Here is a 19,578-nt window from a genome sequence, read left to right as displayed (position 1 = left end):
GGCCTCCAAGACCTCCATCACCATTTGTGTGACATCCACCGTGACGCTGTGTAAGCCATGGCACAAAGTGCCCCGTGTCCCCAGCAGCCAGGGCCTCCAGGAACTAGTAGATAAGAAAGATCCGGAACGTGAAACCCCACCCAGCCTGCCTGGGAGCAGCCCATCCGCCAACAGGTGTGTGCAGCAGGCCTAGGAGCCTGGCCAGGGGGAGAAGGGACAATGGCCCTCCCACGGCTCCTTGCCCAGAGCCAGCACTGCAAGGACCAGGAGGGGACAGGGAGGAGGGGAAACCGAGCCGTGGGCATGGCCCTCACCCAAGGGCAGGCCTGCTCCCCTGTCTGGGGAGGTATGGGGACCCGTGGCTGTGCCCGTCCAGGAGGTCCCCGTAGGCCGGGAGATCAGCCCTCCTCCCCCACAGGTGACCCCAGTGGACGGCAGAGGCCCTCGGGTGCAGGGGGGCATGGCAGGCTGACAGGCCTCACATACATGCACAGCATCTGTTTGGGGCTAACGTGCCTGGGAAGCAGCGATGATGGTCCTGCTGTGTGAGTCCCTGCACCCACGTGGGAGACCCGGATGGAGCTTCTGGCTCCTGGCCCGGCCCAGCCCTGGGTGTTGTGGTCCCTGGGGAGAGAAGCGGTAGATGGAAGAGCTTTGTCTCTGGGTGTGCTTCTTCCTTATTAAGGTTACATGCATGCAACATGTTTGTACCTGTGTGTGTCCTTCAATGTGTGTGTGTGTGTGTGTGCACATGGGTGCATGACAGAGGTGACCTGAAGTGTTCCTGGGAGAAGGATGTGACCCATAACCATGAAGCCTGCAGGGCTGCGTGATGACACGGCGGTTCAAGCGGCTGATGGCGCTGTCAGCATGCTGTGTCCGAGGGCTAACTGGCTGTCCCATTTCTGTTCCAGATCCCTTCTAACTGGCCTGGAAGGACAGCTGACCATGGGTCGAGGGTCTAGGCTCTGCCACCCAGGTGGAGACCAACACAGAGTCCCTCTGTCCTGGCTCAGCCATCTGGCAGTGAACCTGCGGACGAAAGCTGTCTCCTTCCCTGTAACTCTGCAAACTGCCTTAAGTTCTGGGCACCTGTGAACATGGAAAGACCAGACAGTAACACTTCCCCAGCAATTGCCCCGTGACCCCTGACCCTGGTCAGGCCCGGCCGCCCCCAGCTCTAGTAGCTGGGCCTGGGGTTGCGCATTCTTGCTGAATTCTCTGGCCAAGTTCTAATGTTTTGATTCCACACTTCCTGTGGTCTCGAAGGACTTCTCAACCACGTGCTTGATGCAGCTGGCGGTTTGTTCTAGATCTTCTCCGCTCACAGTAGAGTCTACAAGTGGCAGTGTGTTTTGTTGCAAAATCTGGAACCGCACACACAGTGTCCGGCTTTGTGAGTTTTCCATGGACTCTCCCGGGACACACAGGCACACCTGTTGTGGTTCCTGCCTCACCAGCCCCATGGCTGTCGAGTGGGTGAGCAGAGAGGCTGCTGCCAGCAAGCAGGGGAGGCCTGGCTCTTGGCCCGTCTCCTGTGTTGGGTCCATGAGCTGTGACTGTACAGGTCGCATCTGAGGGCCAATGTCTTGTCCAGGGTCCCGGAGTCAGACCACCCTCGGTCCAACAGTGTGCACAGTAGCCAGCTAGGGGCAAGCTGAGGCTCCATGGCCACGACACTGGACACACACACTCCTGTCTGACCTGTTTCCCAGCCTGGGACCCACCCCTTTCTTGTAGACAGCGGCCCTGTCCCGCTGACCCTTGCAGAGTCAACACTAGTGATTCAGGAGCATCCGAGAATAACGACTTCTCTCTGCTCCAGCGCAGAGCTGGCCACAATCATGGCCAGGAAGGGACTGGCCGGGCCTCTCGGCCAAGTTCCGGGGGACCCTGTGCTCAGCTATATAAGGGCGGTGGGGAGAGGAGCTGGCCCAGCCTCTCGCAGACCCGGAGAGTGACCTGTCAGCTGTGAGAGCAGACCCCCAAGATGCAGCCCCTGCTCCTGCTCCTTTGCCTTGGCCTCATTGCTGCCCTGCGGGCCCAGGACCCCCTGGCCTTGGACGAGGGCGATCAGGATGTGAGGCTCGAGAGGGCAGTGGGGAGGCAGGGGGCATCTGCAGAGACCCTCACTGTAGCTTCCAGCTCTAAGCTGGAGCTGGAGCCCAGGCAGCCGGGGTACAGGCTGCTGAGGGAGGTAAAGGTGGGGAGACTCCAGGGAGACCCTTGGTGTTGGGGCCTGTGCCTTTGAACAGCAGCAGGAGTTGGGGACCCCGGTGTACAGGGTGCTGTGAGAGACGCACATGGCTGGCAGTGAGGGTCCCTGGAGTGCGGGCACCCGCAGGGGCTGGCAGCCATCATTTGGCTCAGACTGGTGAGGTCCCTGGGAGTGTTCCGGGTGGTATGTGGGGTACAGAGGGCTCCCTGTGTCCCAGCCTTGGTGCACGACGGAGTCTGGGGGCTACAGACTCAGACAGGGAAGCCCTGGAGACGTCGCTCAGGCCAATGGAGACGCTCCTGCCCCAGGTGTCAGGGACCTGGTACATGAAGGCCGTGACCACGAACATGGACAAGTCAGAGATGAAGCCCGAATCTGTGGGGCCCATGACCATCGTGACACAGGATGGGGGCAACCTGGAGGTCACCCTCAGTTTCCTGTGAGTGTCTGAGGCCTCCCATGGGAGGGCAGGAGTTGAGGCGGGGTATGGCAGAGTGAGCACCCTGATGCCCTCCAGCTGAGCCCCTGCAGCTCTGAGGATGAACTGACCCCGGGGTGCCTGGGCTGTGTGTGTCCCTGAGGATGGCAGATCCGGCTCTGACCTTCTGGCTTCCAGGGGCACCTACAGGGGCCTGCCTGGGACTCGCAACCTCCAAGGGCTGTACAGTAGCCATCCCAGGCAGGGGAGGCCCAAGCAGGCCCAGCGCTGCCCACACGCTTCTTGTTTCCAGGATCAAGGGTCAGTGCCACACACTCGATGCCGTCCTGGAGAGAACGGAGGAGCCGGGCAGGTACACGGCCTGTGAGTACTGAGCCAGCGGGCAGGCCCGTCGGCCAGAGGACCACACCCTTGCCCTCCTCTCTGGCTACCTTCTGTGCCCCTTTCTGCCCTCACTCCGGTCTCCTTTCTGAGAGTGGCCAGCTTCTGACCCCCAGGAGCAGGGGCTGTCCCGTGCTGCCCAGAGGGGGCCAACTGCCTAGGGTTCCTCCCGTGGAGGGTCCCTAGGTTGGTCCTGCGAGCTGGGAGAGAGGCACTCTGAACCCCAACCCTGTCCTGCCTCTCGCCCTGGAAACGTCTGGGCCGTCAGGATGTGGCTGGGCTGCCTCTGCTGCACGGGTTCTTGGAGTATGTGTGAGACTCTGCCAGCCTCTTGGTAACTGGACTCCTGGCCAGCAGGTGGCTGAGGGGTCTGCCAGTCCAGGCACTGGGCCCCATGTCTGCTCCCTTGTGAGGAAGCCTGGGCCTCAGGTGGACCCCGATGCTGTGCTTGCAGTTGGGGGCAAGAGTGTGGTGCGGGTGACTCCGCTGAAGGAGAAGGGCCACTTTGTCCTCGTGTGTGAGGGTGTGATGGACGGGAAGGCTTTCCGCCATGTCAAGCTCGTGGGTGAGTGTGAGCTGCCAAGGCCCTGATTCCCCGTGCCCTCCCGCTCGTGCCGGACCCCTCCTGGCCCGGAAGCAGCAGCTGGGATGCCAGACACCTCTGGCCTCCAGCACAGGCCCTGATCTACCCCGACCCCACATGCGAAGCCCAGGGCTTTCTGGGTGTCAGCCCAGGTTCTGCTCAGCAAGGGCCTTCAGGGTCCCCCAGGTTGGGGTGCTGACCGCTGCAGCACTTCCCGGGTCAGGCGTGAGAGCCTAGCAGGGTGGGTCAGCAGGTGCCCAGTGCCCAGGGTAGCCTGGCTTCCTCAGGCCTGCTGGGCTGTGTGCTGCCCTTCACAGCTTTCCTCTGCCTGGGGGAGGCTCTTGTGTGTTGGGGGACACCCCATCCGGGTGCTCCAGTCCTGCCCCAGATGAGCACAGGAGTGGGATGTACCCCTGGTGGCCCTGTCGGCCCTGCTGAAGGCTCCCTCCCAGCTGAGGGCCTCCTGGTACCCCAGGCTGGGGTGCTGACCCCTTGGTGCCCAGTGCTGTGCCACCTCACCCTCCTGTCTTGTCCTGGCTGCACCTGCAGGCAGAGACCCTGAAACCAACCCCGCAGCCTTGGAGGAGTTTCAGCAGGTGGCAAGAGCCAAGGGCTTGACCACGGAGGAGATCATCATCCCGCCACTGGGAGGTAGGGATGCACCTGCCTGCTCTCCCGGCCCAGGGATGTGCGAGTCTCCTTTTGTCTTTGTGCTTCTGGGGGTCAGGGAAGTGTCGGACACAGTGCAGGTTTGGGGTCCTGGCTCACTCCCAGGGGGCTCTAAGACACCGTATTCCCTCTTTCTGCAGAATCCTGCTCTCCAGAGAGTGACTAGGGTAAGCCCCCATGGGCCTTCTGGGAAAATGTGGGTCTCAGGTTTGGTGGGCGTGTGAGTGCTCCGGCTCTGTCCCCAGCCTGCAGCCTGGGCAGGAGAGGCTGACCTGGCCAGGCGGTTGTGGGTTCTGTCCTGAGCCCTCCAGGCCCTCTCGTGATGTTTCAGACCCTGCTGTGGGGTCACCCTGGGGTGCTGGGGACACTCCCGTCATTTCTGGCTAGAGCAGACACTGTGGGGCCCTAGAGGCTTGGGGTGTGAGGCAGCAGCATCCCTCCCCCTGACAGTCCACGTGATTGTTTTTGGGGGCACTGGGAGGTCAGAAATGGGGCAGTGACAACCCAAACTGGCAGCCTTTCCGCTGACATCTGATCTCTGGAGGGCGGGAGTCCCATGCCCTGTCCATGGGGGGCAGAGCCAGATCCCAGTGCCCAGCCCTCCTTCCCTGCCTCCCTGGTCCCCACGTGTCCTGCTCATCTCTCACACAGGGAACATGTACCCTGCTCCCTACCTGACCGTGAGGTTGCACTCCAAATTCCTGGTTCCTTCTACTGTCCCTGATGCAGCCCTTCCTGCTGCCCACACCCCCGCTGACCCTCCTGTCCCTCCTGGGAGTTGCCCCTCCCTACCTCACCCTGCCCCCTGCTCTGCAGGGGCCTAAGGTCTCTGGCCACTGTGTCCTGCAGCACGGGGAGGAGCCCCTTCCCTTTTTCCTACCCCACTGACCCTGGTTCTACATAAAGAGTTCTGCAGTACGGTGCCCAGGTCTCTGTGTCTGGCTGCCTTGGGGTCTGCTGGGCTTGGACACCGAGGAGAGGCTGAGATACCTAGCAACGGGCCAGGACCCCTTGCCTGGTCTCTGCCCTCTCGGGGGAGGGACTGGTGCATGGGCTCCCGTGGGTGGGCTGAGCTCTGATGCTCACAGGGCATGGAGCCTGGGTGGGCAGGGGAGTTGGTGTGAGGGTGATGGGGGGCTCCCTTCCAGGTGGGACCTGGCAGCGCTCCAGTCATGGGTGATGGGGTCTCCTAGGCTCCCCTCGGGGAGGTGGAGCCTGAGTGAGGGAGAGGAGGACACTGGCTGGGCCTGCTGAGTCCCCAGGGAGAGATGCCACCTCAGGACCCAATGCTCTGACCTGCGCGCTCTCTGGGCTCCCCCAATCCTGCACTTTGTTCCACAACTCCTGCTGGACAGCGGGGCTGCCCCCTGCTGCTGCCATGGCACGTGCCTGTGCAAGCTGTGCTCTGGGGCACAGGAGTGTCCTGTCCACCTAGTGTCGTCCACACTGCTCCACTGTCTGAGCACTCTGTGTCCTCCAAGCTGGGCCCGGGTTATGGGATCTCCACTGACCCCAGGCCTACAGGGAAGCAGTTCTTCCCTGAATTGGACAGAGCCAGCTCCCTAGCACCTGATGAGTGTCTGCGCATGTCAAAACCAACGCAGGTTCGCATGAAAAGGCCTCTGCCCCACCAGGCCAGACCAGACAAGCTCCATCCTCTGTGGATGGTCAGGGACAGCCCAGCCCCTGCCCAGCATGGCCTGGTGTGCAGGCACGACCTGGGCAGCTCTGACCACACCTGCCATGTGGTCGCTCAGCTGCCAGAATGAGGGAATAAAGCTTTGTAACCAGCAATGCTGTGCTCATTTTTTACTCTAGCCACAGTAAATGAGTACATTCAGGCATGCACGCACACACCGGATGTGCACACAGGCACGCTCACCATCACAGGTGAGCAGAGGGTCATGTCCTTGGGACCCATCCGGGGACCTGATGGAGCAGTGTCCTCAGAGAGCAAACTGCATCCCCTCAGGGTCATTGATGGGGACAAACTCCAGCAGGTTCTGTCTCAGGTGAGAGTCAAGGCCAGCTTCCTGTGGCAGTACGGGAGTCCCTCACATGCCCATTACAGATGGGACCAGGGCGGTCCCTGCAGGAGCAGCCTGTGAACTCAAGGCTCATATGGTCATTCAGACCGAGGACCCCTAGGCCTGCACCCCCAGGCACCCCCAGAGCAGCCCTGGGCCTCAGGACAGGAAGCTGTGCCTGGCCTGCCCATCCAGGCTACTGCACCCAGAGGCGCAGATCCTGGCATCTCTGGCCTGGGTCTCTATTCAGCCTTTCTGGGGTCAGCTGCAAGCCTTGGGCATTGAGCCTGGCACCAGGGCTCTGTAGGGACCTGTAGGCCTATGCCTGCACCCTGGGAGCTAGGGCTGCTGGTTCCCAGAGGAGACACTCCCAGACATGGGGCAACCTGGACCCTTCCCGCCTCCTCCTCTACTCCCATCCCCTGTGTCCTGCAGTATACAGCCCCTGGGGGACACTGTGATCTCTGATCCCGGTCCCCAGCTCCTGGAACAGCACCTATCCCACAGCTGGGAGTGGGACCCAGAGCCAGAGCAGCCCCAGATTTGGGTCGTCCTCGACTGCTTTCCCAAGCCACAAGCAGGGAGCTGGATGGGAAGTGGAGTGGTCGGACACATGCTGTCGCCCATATGGGATGCTGGTGCTTGCAGATAGGGGATGAACCTGTTGAGTTACTACACTACCCCCTCCTGCACCTTTTTGTGCATTGGACTGTGTTAAAATCCGGCCCAGAAAAGCATCCAATTCTAGAATGGCTCCAGTACCATTGTTTCATCAGAATCTGCTTAAGCCCCAGCTCTGGCAAGAAGTCCTATGCTTGATCTCAGGCAGGTGCAGCGTCCAGCCAGCCCCAGCACCTAAGTCAGCCCTGGGTGACCTGCCCTGCCCACCCTGAGCTCCTACGTCCACCCCAGCATCAGACCCAGTCTGGAGCCAGCTCAGGGCTGCCTGCCCTGTCCCCGCCAAGCTCCAATGCGTGTACCCCGCCCGCAGGACTTCCTTCCATTGGTCTTTCTCTGTGGAGTTGCAGCTCTGTTTGGTGCCTTAATATTTTCATACTGTTCAAATTAACCAGCTAACGTGTGTAATTCCTTGCAAGTTGTGTTGTTTAACTGCTTGCTTGACCTCTGCATACAGCACCTGCTACAGTGCTCAGCACACGTCCTGGCCAACATCTGGAGCTCCCTCCACACGTGAGGCCAGGTCCCACCTGGAAGGGAGCCCCCCATCACCCTCACACCAACTCCCCTGCCCACCCAGGCTCCATGCCCTGTGAGCATCAGAGCTCAGCCCACCCACGGGAGCCCATGCACCAGTCCCTCCCCCGAGAGGGCAGAGACCAGGCAAGGGGTCCTGGCCCATTGCTAAGTATCTCAGCCTCTCCTCGGTGTCCAAGCCCAGCAGACCCCCAAGGCAGCCAGACACAGAGACCTGGGCACCGTACTGCAGAACTCATTTTTTTGACTCACAGACACCTCAGGCGTGGGGCTCACAGGGACACCTCAGGAGACAGGTCTCCAGGGACACTTCATGGGGCATAGCTCACACACACCTAGTCCCTATCCTCCAAACTTCATTTTCCATGGGGCCAGAGCAACTTTGGGCGGGACCAGGACCTGTGGCAGGCTGACAGGGGTCTCCAGGGTTTCCTCCGAGAGCTCCAGAGGAGCCATGCCGGCTGCCAGTACCAGGACCCTCCGGCAGAGTTTAACCTCAGCCACACCTCCCAGAGAAGGGAGCAGCTGGGCCTGGCCAGGGTCAGGGCTCACAGGCAGCTCTGAGAGCCCAGTGGCTTTTCTCACTGATGCTGACCCGTGGGGCCTGCACGCTGCAGGGAACAGGGCTGAGGCTGGTTGGAGGAGGAGGCAGGGAGGAGCCCAGGCCACCCCATGTCTGCAGGTGTCTCCTCTGGGAACCAGCAGCCCTGCTTCCCAGGGTGGAGGGCTGAGGTGCCCCCACCTCCTCTCCTGAGTCCTCCCTGGTCCCTGCAGAGCCCTGGTGCCAACTGGGTGGCAAGGAAGCTGGCATGTTCCCTGTCCACATGGAGAGGCACAGGTCAGGGAGAACTGACCCACATTGCGCCACAGAGCAGGCGCGAGGCCAGTGAGACCTCAAGGAGCTCACAGGCTCTGAAACAGGAAGTTCCCCGCCTCCCCCCTGTGCCCAGCACAGCTCTGAGCAGGACCTGGGTGGACAGCACCTGTGACCAGCCCGCCGGAACCAGCATAGTATTCCTGGGCCACTCAGGTCCTGAGTCTTCAACTTCCCAGAGGAAAACCAGAGTCCCTGGAAGTTTCCAGACACCTGAGCTTCAGGGTGCTCCTGATTCACCCACAGGTCCTCAGGGTCACAGGCGAGAGAGCCCCGCCCCCCTGCAGAGAACAGATTCACCCCTCATCTGGAGGCTGAAGCACCCTGCGCCTTGCCTACCTGGGACAGCCCTGCACCTGGTCCCCACAGGGTCCCCCAGGCCAGGTGCAGGGTGGCTGCACCCACAGTGAGCTCCAGGCTCCAGGGTGCATTGTCATGTCTGAATCCCACAATCATGGGAGTTGACTGAGGGGGCCTCAGCCAGACAGGGTCCAGCAGGAAGCCTGAGCCGGGGACACCTATGGCACATGGCCCACAGGTACCAGACCCACCATGTGACAGACACAGCCCGGAAGCGACACCTGAAGTTGCCAGGTTCTGATGGTCAGCAAGAGGGAGACAGGGTGGTGCAGTAGGCAGCTTTATTCTCCCTCTGCGAGTTCCCAAGGAGTCAGTGGGTGGAGGGGCAGGGCCACGCGGCACTGTGAGGGTGGTTGGGAAGGAGCACACAGCAGCAGAGGCCTGCCACAGGGGCCTCCCTCTGGCAGGGGTCACAGGCGGGCAGGGTCACTGCTCCTGTCAGGACACTAATGTCATGGTGACTCTGGGTGGGGCAGAGTCACAGCCTGGCCTCTCAGGGCATCTGGCGAGGGTCCGCCAATGTGCAGGGTGTCTGCACACACAGCGGGAGCCGCCTCTGGCTCCTTGTTGCAGGTCTCGGAGCAGGAGCAGGGCCTGGCCAGGGCAGCCTCCAGGGTCCCAGGTCTGATCACAGGTGGCTGGATGGGGCCAGCTCCTTCCTGGGCCGGAGTGCACCCTGGGTGCTAGAAGACTGGGGTGAGCTCGCAGGCATCTACAAGGCCCAGAGAAATGCCGGGGCAGGGTGGGGTGGGGGGTGAATGGTCAGCGTTTGCCAGCACACACAGACCCCACAGTGGTTGGGCTGCCACACGGGGAGGGAGGGGACCAGGAGCCCCGTATTACCGACTTGGGGGGGCCTGGCGATGTCGCTCCTGTTTAGCCCTTTGCTCTCCACAAACTCCTCAAAGGTCCTCGTGGCCTCCGGGTCCTTATCCCGGGCGCGGCCTGCAGGCAAGGGACACAGGTGTGCTGGGCAGCCCCAGGCCCAGGCCCAGATAGACCAGGAAGCAGGTGCGCTGTGCAGGGCCCCTTCCAGCCCACACCAGACTGGGCAGTCCCAGGAATCCCTGAGTGGGTCTCAGGGTCTCAAGCTGAGGCCCCAGGTAGAGGCCTGGCTTCCTCTCTGTGCCCGCGTTCTCCTCTGAGCTCCGGCGACATCATTGCTGGTGCTTGGGGCCCAAAGTCAACCACAGGGCAGCAGGCAGGCCCCAGGACTGAGAGCTGAGCAGGGAGGCTCAGAGCCTGCCCTCCCTTTCCCCTAAGCCCCAGGCAGGGCTCAGAGGTGGGAGCTGCAGGGAGCCAGGCAGCAGGCCTGGGCAGCTGCTCTGTGCTCGGGGAGCCAGAGAGCACGGCCAGGCAGGACCCACCCATGAGCATCACCATCTGGTGGAAGGTCTGGGCCATGGTGCCACTGAAGTACGCGATGGCAAACTGCTTCCCTGGCAGGAACGTGATGCTGATGTGGTACTGCCACCCTGTAGGGAACAGGAGCCCCGGAGTGCTGGGCGGGGCCCCTGCAGGCCCTGCTGAACCCACAGGGCTGTCTTCAGGCTCACTCACCTGTGTAGAAAGAGCCAGGGTTTTTGCCCAGGGTCAAGGACATCTTGTAGGGTAGGCATCCGATGGGCTTCCTGGCACAGAATAGGGCCATGGTTCTGCCCCTCACCCAGTCCCACCCAGTCCTTCCTGTGCCCACCCTCGGTGTCCCCAGCAGAAGGCCAGCTCCCCACATTCTGCAGAGGTGCTCTGCCTCCTGTCCACACGCAGCCTGGGCAAAGCATGCCCCCTTCCAGGACAAAGCAGTGGTCTAGGGAACAGAAGATGCCAGCCAGCGTGGGCAGGCCGGGGAGCTGAGCTTAGGCAGCAGCTGGGCCTGGAGCATGAACTCTGGAAGGGGAGGGTCAGGGCAGGGGCTCACGTGAGGTTCATCCTGAATTCCAGCCTCTGGAGCTGGTTCATGACAAAGGTGAAGGGAGGCAGCGGGTGGCTCCTCTTCTGGGCAGGAATAGGCAAGGTTCCCACCCAGAGCTGGATGTGCCACTTGCCTAGGAGCTGGGAGGGAACAGCAGCTTGAGTAGGGCAGAGCAGCAGGGCAGGGGCTAGGAGGGGAGGGGCAGGGCGGGGCTGGGTGGGGCAGAAATGCAGCTTTAGGTGTGTGAGCTGCAGCAGAGCCCCTGACCCCAAGACTGTGCCTGCTCCCTCAGCAGATGCGGCCGCGTGGGTCTGACAGGACCTCCCAGCGCAGCTGGGACCTGGCAGTACCTGCACCTGCTCCCACGGCCTCCTCAGGCACACAGGAAGCAGCTAGGATGTCACCCATAGGCCCAGGAAACCTTTGTGTAAGGACAGGGCAGGCACAGGAGACAAAGAGGACAGAGCCCGAGTGCTGACAGCCACAGGGTCCAGGGACTGTGCGTCACCCCAACACAGGCTCCTGCCTTGACACCCAGCACTGGTTCCACCACAGCACCCAGCACTGGTTCCACCACAGCACCCAGCACCGGTCCCAGCATGACACCCAACACTGGTTCCACATAGCACCCAGCACCGGTCCCAGCATGACGGCCAGCACTGGTCCCGCAATGACACCCAACACCAGTTGCACCATAGCACCCAACACTGTTCCCACAAAGCACCCAGCACCAGTCCCACCATGACACCCAGCACCGGTCCCACCATGACCACCAGCACTGCTCCGCCCGCAGTATCACTGCCCCTGGGTCTCACCTGCCCACTGGAAGCTGGCACCAGCTGAGGCCTCTGTCCTTCTAGTGCCCAGAGCAGGCCCAGCCCGGCCGTCAGCAGGAGCAGCTGCATGGTCCTAGCCTGCTTACTGCAGGCTCCCTGCCTCCCTGCCCCACATTTATCCTGCCCTGAGTGGCGCTGGAGCAGCTCTCCTCCTCCTCCACACACAAGGGCCCCACAATTTGCAGGGGGTGGAGATGGTATTGTTTTGCTTAGAGGCCATGAGCGGTTGGCACGGAGTCTGGAGCAGGAGCCAGGGTTGTTGGGCAGGACTCCTGGGGACACCTTGTCTGAGAGGGAGACATGTCAGGGTGGGAGGGATTGTGCCACAGACTCTTGGTGGGGGTGACAAAAAGGGTTCTTGTCTCCCTGTGCGCTGCCCAGGACCTGTTCTGGCCCGGCCCCGGGAGCCTGAACCTGCCAGCTCCCAGGAGCCCCTGCTAGTGTGTGTCCAGATGTCAGCTCCCAGCCCGGGCGATGACATCACTCCCGCCTCTCCTTGCACACCTGTTGAGCAATGGCAGCGTCCAGCCCACTGGAGGCCAAACAGCGCCCCCTGCAGCCCCTGGCACCTCACAGCCGAATGTTTTGTCCAGTAAGAGACTTCCGTCCCTGTTCTCAGGGACTGGCCCGCCTTCTTTCCCTGCCTGTCTGCTCTTTTGGAGAGGGGACATGCACATTGGCTGTTGTCAGCACCCCGGCACGGAGGACTAGCTGAGCTGGGAGTCCTCCGCAGAGCAGGTCACCTTGGACTCTGCGCCCCATGCCAGTGGCAGGCTGCCCTCGGGGCTGTGAAACGCGTCCTCTCCACCTCGCTGAAGGGGCACAGTCTCCTTGGAGCTCTGCCAGGGTGTTGACACGGGACTGCCAGGACAGCACCTGTGTGCATCCCCGCTGCACGTTGCAGTGACTGCGGACAATGGCGGGGCTGCCTGGCCAGCAGCGCGGCTTAGAGTGTCCCCGGGTCGTGAAACAGTCCCTGCTGGGCCCAGCAGTCCACGCCAGTTCCATGCTCAGCCCCTGGAGACACAAGTCCACTTCCTGCCCTAGCAGGCGCCTCTGAACCCCAAAATAGACACACAGACACGCATCCATTTTTTTCTATGTGGACACAGTGCAGTGCGGTACAGGATGCTCTTCCCCACAAACGGTACTGGAGCAACTGGGGTGCCCAACAGCGAAATGAGCACCCCACAACTCACGCACACTATCCCACCACACATATACTACACTCACAAACTCTATTCCACACACAACACATTCCGCGTGTTCTATATCCAACACACTTGGGGCTGTGTGTGCACATGTGTGTGCTTGGTAGTATGTGTGTCTGCTCCTGGGGGGTCCTGTGTGGGGGCAGGAGCTGGGCCTGCCTAGCCTTGTCTGGGTACTGCAAGTGGCATTCCTGTACCCGGGGGCCCTGGAGAGCGACTCCCAGGCCCTGTCTTGCCAAGCCCCTCACAGGTTTCAGATCGCCTGGTGGTCCCTCAGCAGAGTCATGTGTTAGATTTGCCAACCACCCATGAGAAGCAAACATCAGCCAGTTGTAAAACAGGATGTGCAGAGGCTTTGGTTGAGATCCACCCTCGGCCTTTACCAGTAGCGGGAAAGAGGAGAAGAGAATTGCAAAGGAACAAAGGCAAGCAACATGGTATATGTGAGGGTTTTATACCCCTTCTGACATGGGTGCCGGCACAGACTCTGCTTAGCCCTAATAAGGTGAGGAATGTTGGGCCCTCATCACCACTGCTGGCTGGGGCGGGCACGAGTCAGGGTGCGCCCTGCCACCAGGTCCAAGGCTGCCCATATGCTTCTTAGCCAAAGAAGACCAGGAGGAGAACCAGCACATTCCCAGCCGTGGCCCCCCACACAGCCTTCCACACTCCGACCAGCATCCCAGCCATGGCCCCCCGCGCAGCCTCCTGCAGTGACCAGGCCTCCATGGTGGCAGAGGACTTCCTGGGCTCTCTTCCTGGCCCGAGTGTCCCTCTTCCTTCTCACCAAATGTCTGTTTAAGCCTGTTGCACCTGCTCAGTCCCACTGTTCCTTTTCCATGGTGGAGCAGTGAGAGTGACTCACCTGAATGTTCTAGAACAGGGTCCTCTGCTTGACACAAAGATGTCCTCTCAGTCTCGGTTTACCTGTGCACTTTTTATTTCTGCTCCTTTTGAAGAAAAGGTTATAGCTTCAATAAAGCCTAGTTGATCATTTTTCTACCAGTGGAGGGTTTTGGTCACGTGCAATACATTTTGCCAGTCCAAGGCTCATGAATATTCATTCCTTAAATTATTTGGTGATGTGATATAAAAGCTGAAGATCTTTGTAAACATATATCTGCTAGTTTCCTCTGTTTTAAGTGGCTAAAACCTACATTTTTATAAACTATTTCTATTTTTTGAAAGGCAAGGAGACAGAGAGAGACCTTCCATCTCCCTGGCTCAGTGCGACAGCTGGGCTAAACCCAGAGCCCAGAGCTCTAGGACTCCCACCTGGGTGCAGCCCCCACAGGCTGGAGCTTCACCTGTTGCTTTCAGGTCTGTTGTCTTGCGTGGCCGCTGGAATTTGAAGCAGAGCTGAGACTCAACCCATGATCCTGACTGTTAGCTTATTCTGGGATCTTTGCATTTCCCTGTAAAGTTTAGAATCCGTTTGTGAAAACCCGGCAGTGTTCCGTCTTGCATCGATGAGCATGGTATAGCTCACCAGCTGTGTCTTCCTCCCCTCACTGTGTGCTGCCTCCCAGTGCACAGGCATCGCTTCTCATGTGGCCGATGAACGTCCAACTGGTTCACATTTTCTGATGCTAGACGATGTATCTTTTTACTTCATTGCCAATTGATCTTTGCAAGTTTTGCAGAATTGTAATGACTTTTATACTGCCTATGTACCTGGGGTTTTGCTGAGTTGCTTTAGTCCGTACAATAAATAAAGATGGAATTATTTCTCAGTAATAGCACAAAGAAAGGAGGACAAGAATTTGAGACCAACGGCACTGGCAGAGATGCAGCCAGTGAGCCAAGATTGCCTCATCGCTCATCTCCAGGCCCCGCAGGTCAATACAGACTTGGCATCTCCTACCACGACTCAGATGCAACTGCCCAGCACGCCGAAAGCACGAGATTTCCCCCCTGGGTCTAGGAATTTAGAGCTCTAGGGAGTGCCACCCTGCCAGGGCTCAACTGAATCCACAGGTGGCATTAGACACAGCCCAGGGACATGTGTCCCTTGAAACTGTCACCTCTGCTCCAGTTCCCCTGGAGGGAAAGCTCCTGGTCCCAGAGATCTCTGGGCCAAAGAAGAGCTTGAATGAGGGTCTTGGTGGGGGCCGTGTCTGAGGGGTCATGACCTGTGTCTTCAGAGGAACCTACAAGTTCCTGGAGCCCGGCAGGCACAGGTGTGCACCGCAGGTGTGTTCAGCTCTGCACTCCCACCCGGGAATTGCAAGTGTCACAGCTCGGGGTGGTTAGGGGGAGGCTCCTGCTCGCCGGGAGGGCTTCCGCCTGGCCAAGGGTGCGGGGAGAGGACCAGGCAGGGAGGAGCTGGACACCTGCGCCCACGACCCTCTGTTCTGTTGCAGCCCAACAACCTCTCCTCTCCCATCCCCACCCTCTGCTCCCAGCTTGTGCACCAGGCATGTGAGATGGCCCACACCACTTCTGCAGAGAGCCCTGGTCTGTGGCTCCTTGTGGGAGAGCAGGGCCCCTTGTGGCCACACCACAGCAGAGGGCGCTGCATGAGCCACCCCTCCCCTCAGGCGCCCGGATTCACATAAAACAGGCCGGGCACCAAATGTGAAAGCTGAAGTGTCAGAGCCCTGGAGGGCTGGGGCGGGTGCGGGAGGGGTGCTTGGGCTTGGTGATGGTGTCTTAGATGAGGGCCATCAGCCCAAGCAGGAAATGAGAACAGCAATGAAAACGACGAATCAGGCTTCATGCGAGGATCCTGGCGCAGCGAGGGACACAGTGAAGAGGATGAGAACACAGACGACAGGATGGAGACAATGCAGACCAACAGTCAAAGGAAACACGCTGCGGCACGGTGGGTCATGCCGCCACCTGACACTGCCAACCCCAGCAGCGTGCTTCCACTCCGGCTTCCTGCTAGACAGTGCCCCCACGTGTAGGACCCAGAGGGAGGCCTGGGCTGCTGGAATGCGCTGAGATGGAAAGTCTACACCTTTCTCTCTCTCTGTCCCTCCTCTCTCTTCACTGTGCCTTTCAAATGACCTGCAATCTTTATGAAAACGGGGAGAAGGGCTTGGACAGATGTTTCTCCTCAGAAGCCACATGATTGGCCGACAGACATGAGAGGCTGCAGGTGCACTCCCAGAGAGGCCCAGGCCGGAGCCGCACAGACAGGCTGCAATTGCCTGGCAGCCAAGTAGCCAGCCACCACTCCCGTGCCTGGGCCCCACTCCAAGCTCCAACTCCCGGCCCCAGATTGCTTGGAGGATGCCCCCAAGGGGGTGGCTCAGCATGTCCCCAGCCTTCATGCCGAGCATCCAGAGGCCACTGCAGTCCCAGTTGATGGCCAGCTGATGGCCAGGTGAGCCACCTGCCGTCTAGTCGCACACTGGCTATTCCTGGATGAGCCAGGCCCATGAGGTGAGCGAAGGAAGCCAGACATGACCACCCAGGTGCCGCAGGCCAGCTTCGGCCGAGTGTGTGGAGGTGGCAAAAAGAAGAGACACGGCCGCTGTCCCGGTGCCCTCTGCCAACAGCTCCAGAAGCTGTGCTTTGTATGTCCTCAGACGCACCGCCAGCCCCTGCACACACGTTTGATTGCTCTATCTCTGCCTTCACGACCATGCCGGCATGCAGATGTTCGATTGATTATTGTTTTACTGCCTGGCAAGCCAGGAGCTCGGAAAGATACTCCTGTAAGTTACTGTTGTAGGGTTTTTGAACCAGAATACAGCAACAACCTCAATTTTTATCTCACAGAAAGAATTTTCCGGTGGACACAGTTTAATTTTAAAGCAAGATTTATTAGAAAAGCTGAGAAGGGAGACTCCTGTCCTAGTGACAGGAGGAGGCTTCAAGAGAGAAAGAACCCGTCCCCCCTGCCATAGTGGCAGAGGTAGAAAGAAAAAGGAACCCGAATTAATGGTGGGGATAATTGTCTTTTAAAAGTTCACCTCGGGCTCAGCGGCATGGCCTAGCGGTTAAAGTCCTCGCCTTGAATGCGCCGGGATCCCATATGGGTGCTGGTTCTAATCCCAGCAGCTCCGCTTCCCATCCAGCTCCCTGCTTGTGGCCTGGGAAAGCAGTCGAGGATGGCCCAAAACTTTGGGACCCTGCACCCGCGTGGGAGACCCGGAAGAGGTTCCTGGTCCCCGGCTTTGGATCGGCACAGCACCGGCCGTTGCGCTCACGTGGGGAGTGAATCTTTGGACAGAAGATCTTTCTCTCTGTATCTCCTCCTCTCTGTATATCTGACTTTGTAATAAAAAATAAATAAATCTTTTAAAAAAAAAGTTCACCTCAAAGATGTTTCTCCATAAGCAAAGGAGAGTTCCTGGTTTCCATGGCACTTAGCCTTGGGACCAAAGGCCCCAAAGGTGTTACTGGCCAACTTCTTCAGTCCCTTTTTAATGATAGAGGCCAGTCTGACACTGCCCCCTTGGCAATGGCCGGAGGTGGAACTAGGCTGGTGCTTTAGGCGGAGACTGCTATGTTAACGCACCCTTGCCTCTTGGGGAAGCGTGTTCTTGATATGTTAAAATATGCACTTGTCTCTCGGGAGAAACTGCTCTGGTGAACCCAGGACATGGTGGGGGAAGATACCCTTTTATATTTGAGGAAGAATGATGGCTTGGGCACCCCGAATACCCTAACTGCCTACTACGCAGTCTGACTCCTCTCACATTGCTATAATCAGTTTCTTCAAAGCAAGCCGTCACTCCTTCCGTAGGAGCCACTGGGCGACAGCCAGGCCTCCAAGGCCAAGGCTCACGTGGTCACCTACTGATCAGCCATCCATTCCCACTACATTTCTGCTTCTACAACTTATCTATCACTTAATGGGAAAATATGTTGCAAGGGAAAAAACAAAGGTCTAAGACAAAAGTTTCAAACATTGAATCCCTCTACAACCCCATAAACAGTCAGACAATAATTAAAAGCACATCTCAATAAGATTAATAAAAGCACCCTGTAATTCCTCTAGCCAAAAAATTATAAAAGCAGCTAAAATAGATGCATTTTCTGTGCTCCAAAAAGTTGCAAGGCCAGGCTAGCCTTTAGGGTCACGGCAACGGTATTTGTTGCCATAGCAGTTTCAGCTCACACTCCGCACTTCCGTTGTTTTTTAGGATACTTGCCAAGCCCTTTCCCAGAGCGTGCTACATGTCAGTGTCAGATTCCGGGGCAATGGGTAGGCACACAATCAGGTGTCCAGCAATGGCATGGGCTTAATTGTGTTGCTGTATGTAGTTAAAGGGCCACTCACTAAGACATTATCAGCAACATTAATTCCCAAGCTTACGCTGGTTGCAAAAAACACTTCACAGGAGCAAGCAACAATGTCTCAACGGATTATAGAATTCTTAGGGGGGTGGCTGAGTGTCTGTGCAAAGGGGGTGAGACTGGGTCAAGGTGGTTGGAGAGACATCCGTCAGGACTTGCCATACAGCTGGGAGCTCCACACCGCCTTGCCAACAGGGGAGCTGTTCGCTTCACTCCCCAGCACCCAGGCATTGTGACCATTCTATCCCCCAGTCTTTGTAAACTGGGGGCCAGGGTGTTCCTGACCTAGCCATCCTGGATTAGACCCCGGGGATGTGGCCTGGAAGCAGGAAACCACTGCTGAGCAGCACAACGAACCAGCCACCTCATTCCATCGGTGTGGTGAGTCGCTCTGAGGGATCAGGGGACAGAAGTGGTACCAGAGGGTGAGCCCCTCCTTGGGGGCAATGTTAGGGGCAGTGCCACAATACGCTACAGCCTACGTCGGAGGTAAGGTCAGATGAGGGCCTCAAGTCTTTGCCTTTCACTTGGAGAAGCAGGTGTGCATGTGGCACACAAAGTGGCAAAGCTTTTCTAAACGCTGAGCAACCAGGGGCCAGCACCGTGGCACAGTACATTGGACCTCCACCTGCAGTGTTGGCATCCCATTGCCACCAGTTCAAGTCCTGGCTGCTCTCCTTCTCATCCAGCTGCTGGTTTATGGCCTGGGAACCGCCCAAGTCCTTGGGCCCGTGCAGCCACGTGAGAAATTCCTAAAAGTTTCAGACCTGACCAACCCAGATCTGGGAGTCGAGGTCATTTGGAACATGAACCAGCGCATGGAAGATAACTCTGTGTTTCTCCCGCTTTCTGTCTATAATCTGCCTTTCAAACGAAAATAAACAAATCTTGGGCCTGGCACAGTGGCCTAGCAGTTAAAGTTCTTGCCTTGAACGCCCCAGGATCCCAAATGGGTGCTGGTTCTATTTCCAGCAGCTCCACTTCCCATCCAGCTCTCTGCTTGTGGCCTAGGAAAGCAGTCGAGGACGGCCCAGAGCCTTGGGACCCTGCACCCGCGTGGGAGACCTGGAGGAAGTTTCTGGCTCCTGGCTCCGGATCGACGCAGCACCGGCTGTTGCGCTCACTTGGGAAGTGAATCATCGGATGGAAGATCTTCCTCTCTGTCTCTCCTCCTCTATGTGTATCTGATTTTGCAATAAAAATAAATCTTTAAAAATAAATAAACAAATAAATAAAAGTTGTATAAAAAGAGAGGACCCAGATAAGCTCACACGCACAGGGCAGAGTACCCAGGTGAGTCAGAGCGAGAATCGGGTGGGAGAGCGACGGAGAGAAGGGCAGCGCAGGGCATCCTTGGGTCATGGTCTCTGGGAAGAAGGGGAGGCTTTCCCGAGTGCCTCCTTAAGGAGACAATACGGTCTCCAGGAGCGTGACGACACCTCCACCTGGAGCTGACTGCACGTATTACGTGTTTCGGTGTGACTCGTCTCTAGGTCCTGGGTGAAAATCCTGAGAACAGAGGAGGGGTTCCAACAGACAAGTAAGAGAGGATGCGTGGTAGAGGGGCTTGTGGTTTACGACCCCAGCTCAGCTACTGCAT

General features: G+C 58.7%; 2 protein-coding genes across 2 annotated transcripts; one reads left to right on the top strand and one right to left on the bottom strand.

The window, feature by feature from the left end:
• Nucleotides 1-1,857: 1,857 nt before the first annotated feature.
• LOC101519709 (lipocalin-1-like) lies at nt 1,858-4,517 on the top strand. The gene is made up of 6 exons (XM_058672810.1): nt 1,858-2,080; nt 2,527-2,657; nt 2,950-3,020; nt 3,493-3,603; nt 4,171-4,272; nt 4,431-4,517. The coding sequence occupies exons 1-6, from the start codon at nt 1,991-1,993 to the stop codon at nt 4,454-4,456; spliced, it is 531 nt and encodes a 176-aa protein (XP_058528793.1). The 5' UTR covers nt 1,858-1,990; the 3' UTR covers nt 4,457-4,517.
• Nucleotides 4,518-9,292: 4,775 nt separating this feature from the next.
• LOC131481928 (lipocalin-15-like) lies at nt 9,293-12,165 on the bottom strand. The gene is made up of 6 exons (XM_058672809.1): nt 11,494-12,165; nt 10,685-10,818; nt 10,327-10,397; nt 10,134-10,241; nt 9,610-9,711; nt 9,293-9,478 (listed from the first exon to the last, which is right to left on the bottom strand). Exons 1-6 carry the CDS (start codon nt 11,581-11,583, stop codon nt 9,450-9,452), a joined length of 534 nt encoding a protein of 177 aa, XP_058528792.1. The 5' UTR covers nt 11,584-12,165; the 3' UTR covers nt 9,293-9,449.
• Between the last annotated feature and the right edge of the window lie 7,413 nt (nt 12,166-19,578).

The sequence above is a fragment of the Ochotona princeps genome, chromosome 14 (assembly GCF_030435755.1).
Source record: "Ochotona princeps isolate mOchPri1 chromosome 14, mOchPri1.hap1, whole genome shotgun sequence".
In the NCBI taxonomy this organism is placed as follows: Eukaryota; Metazoa; Chordata; class Mammalia; order Lagomorpha; family Ochotonidae; genus Ochotona; species Ochotona princeps.
Note: the sequence above shows the minus strand (reverse complement) of the source record. Positions and strands in the feature narration are given on the sequence as shown.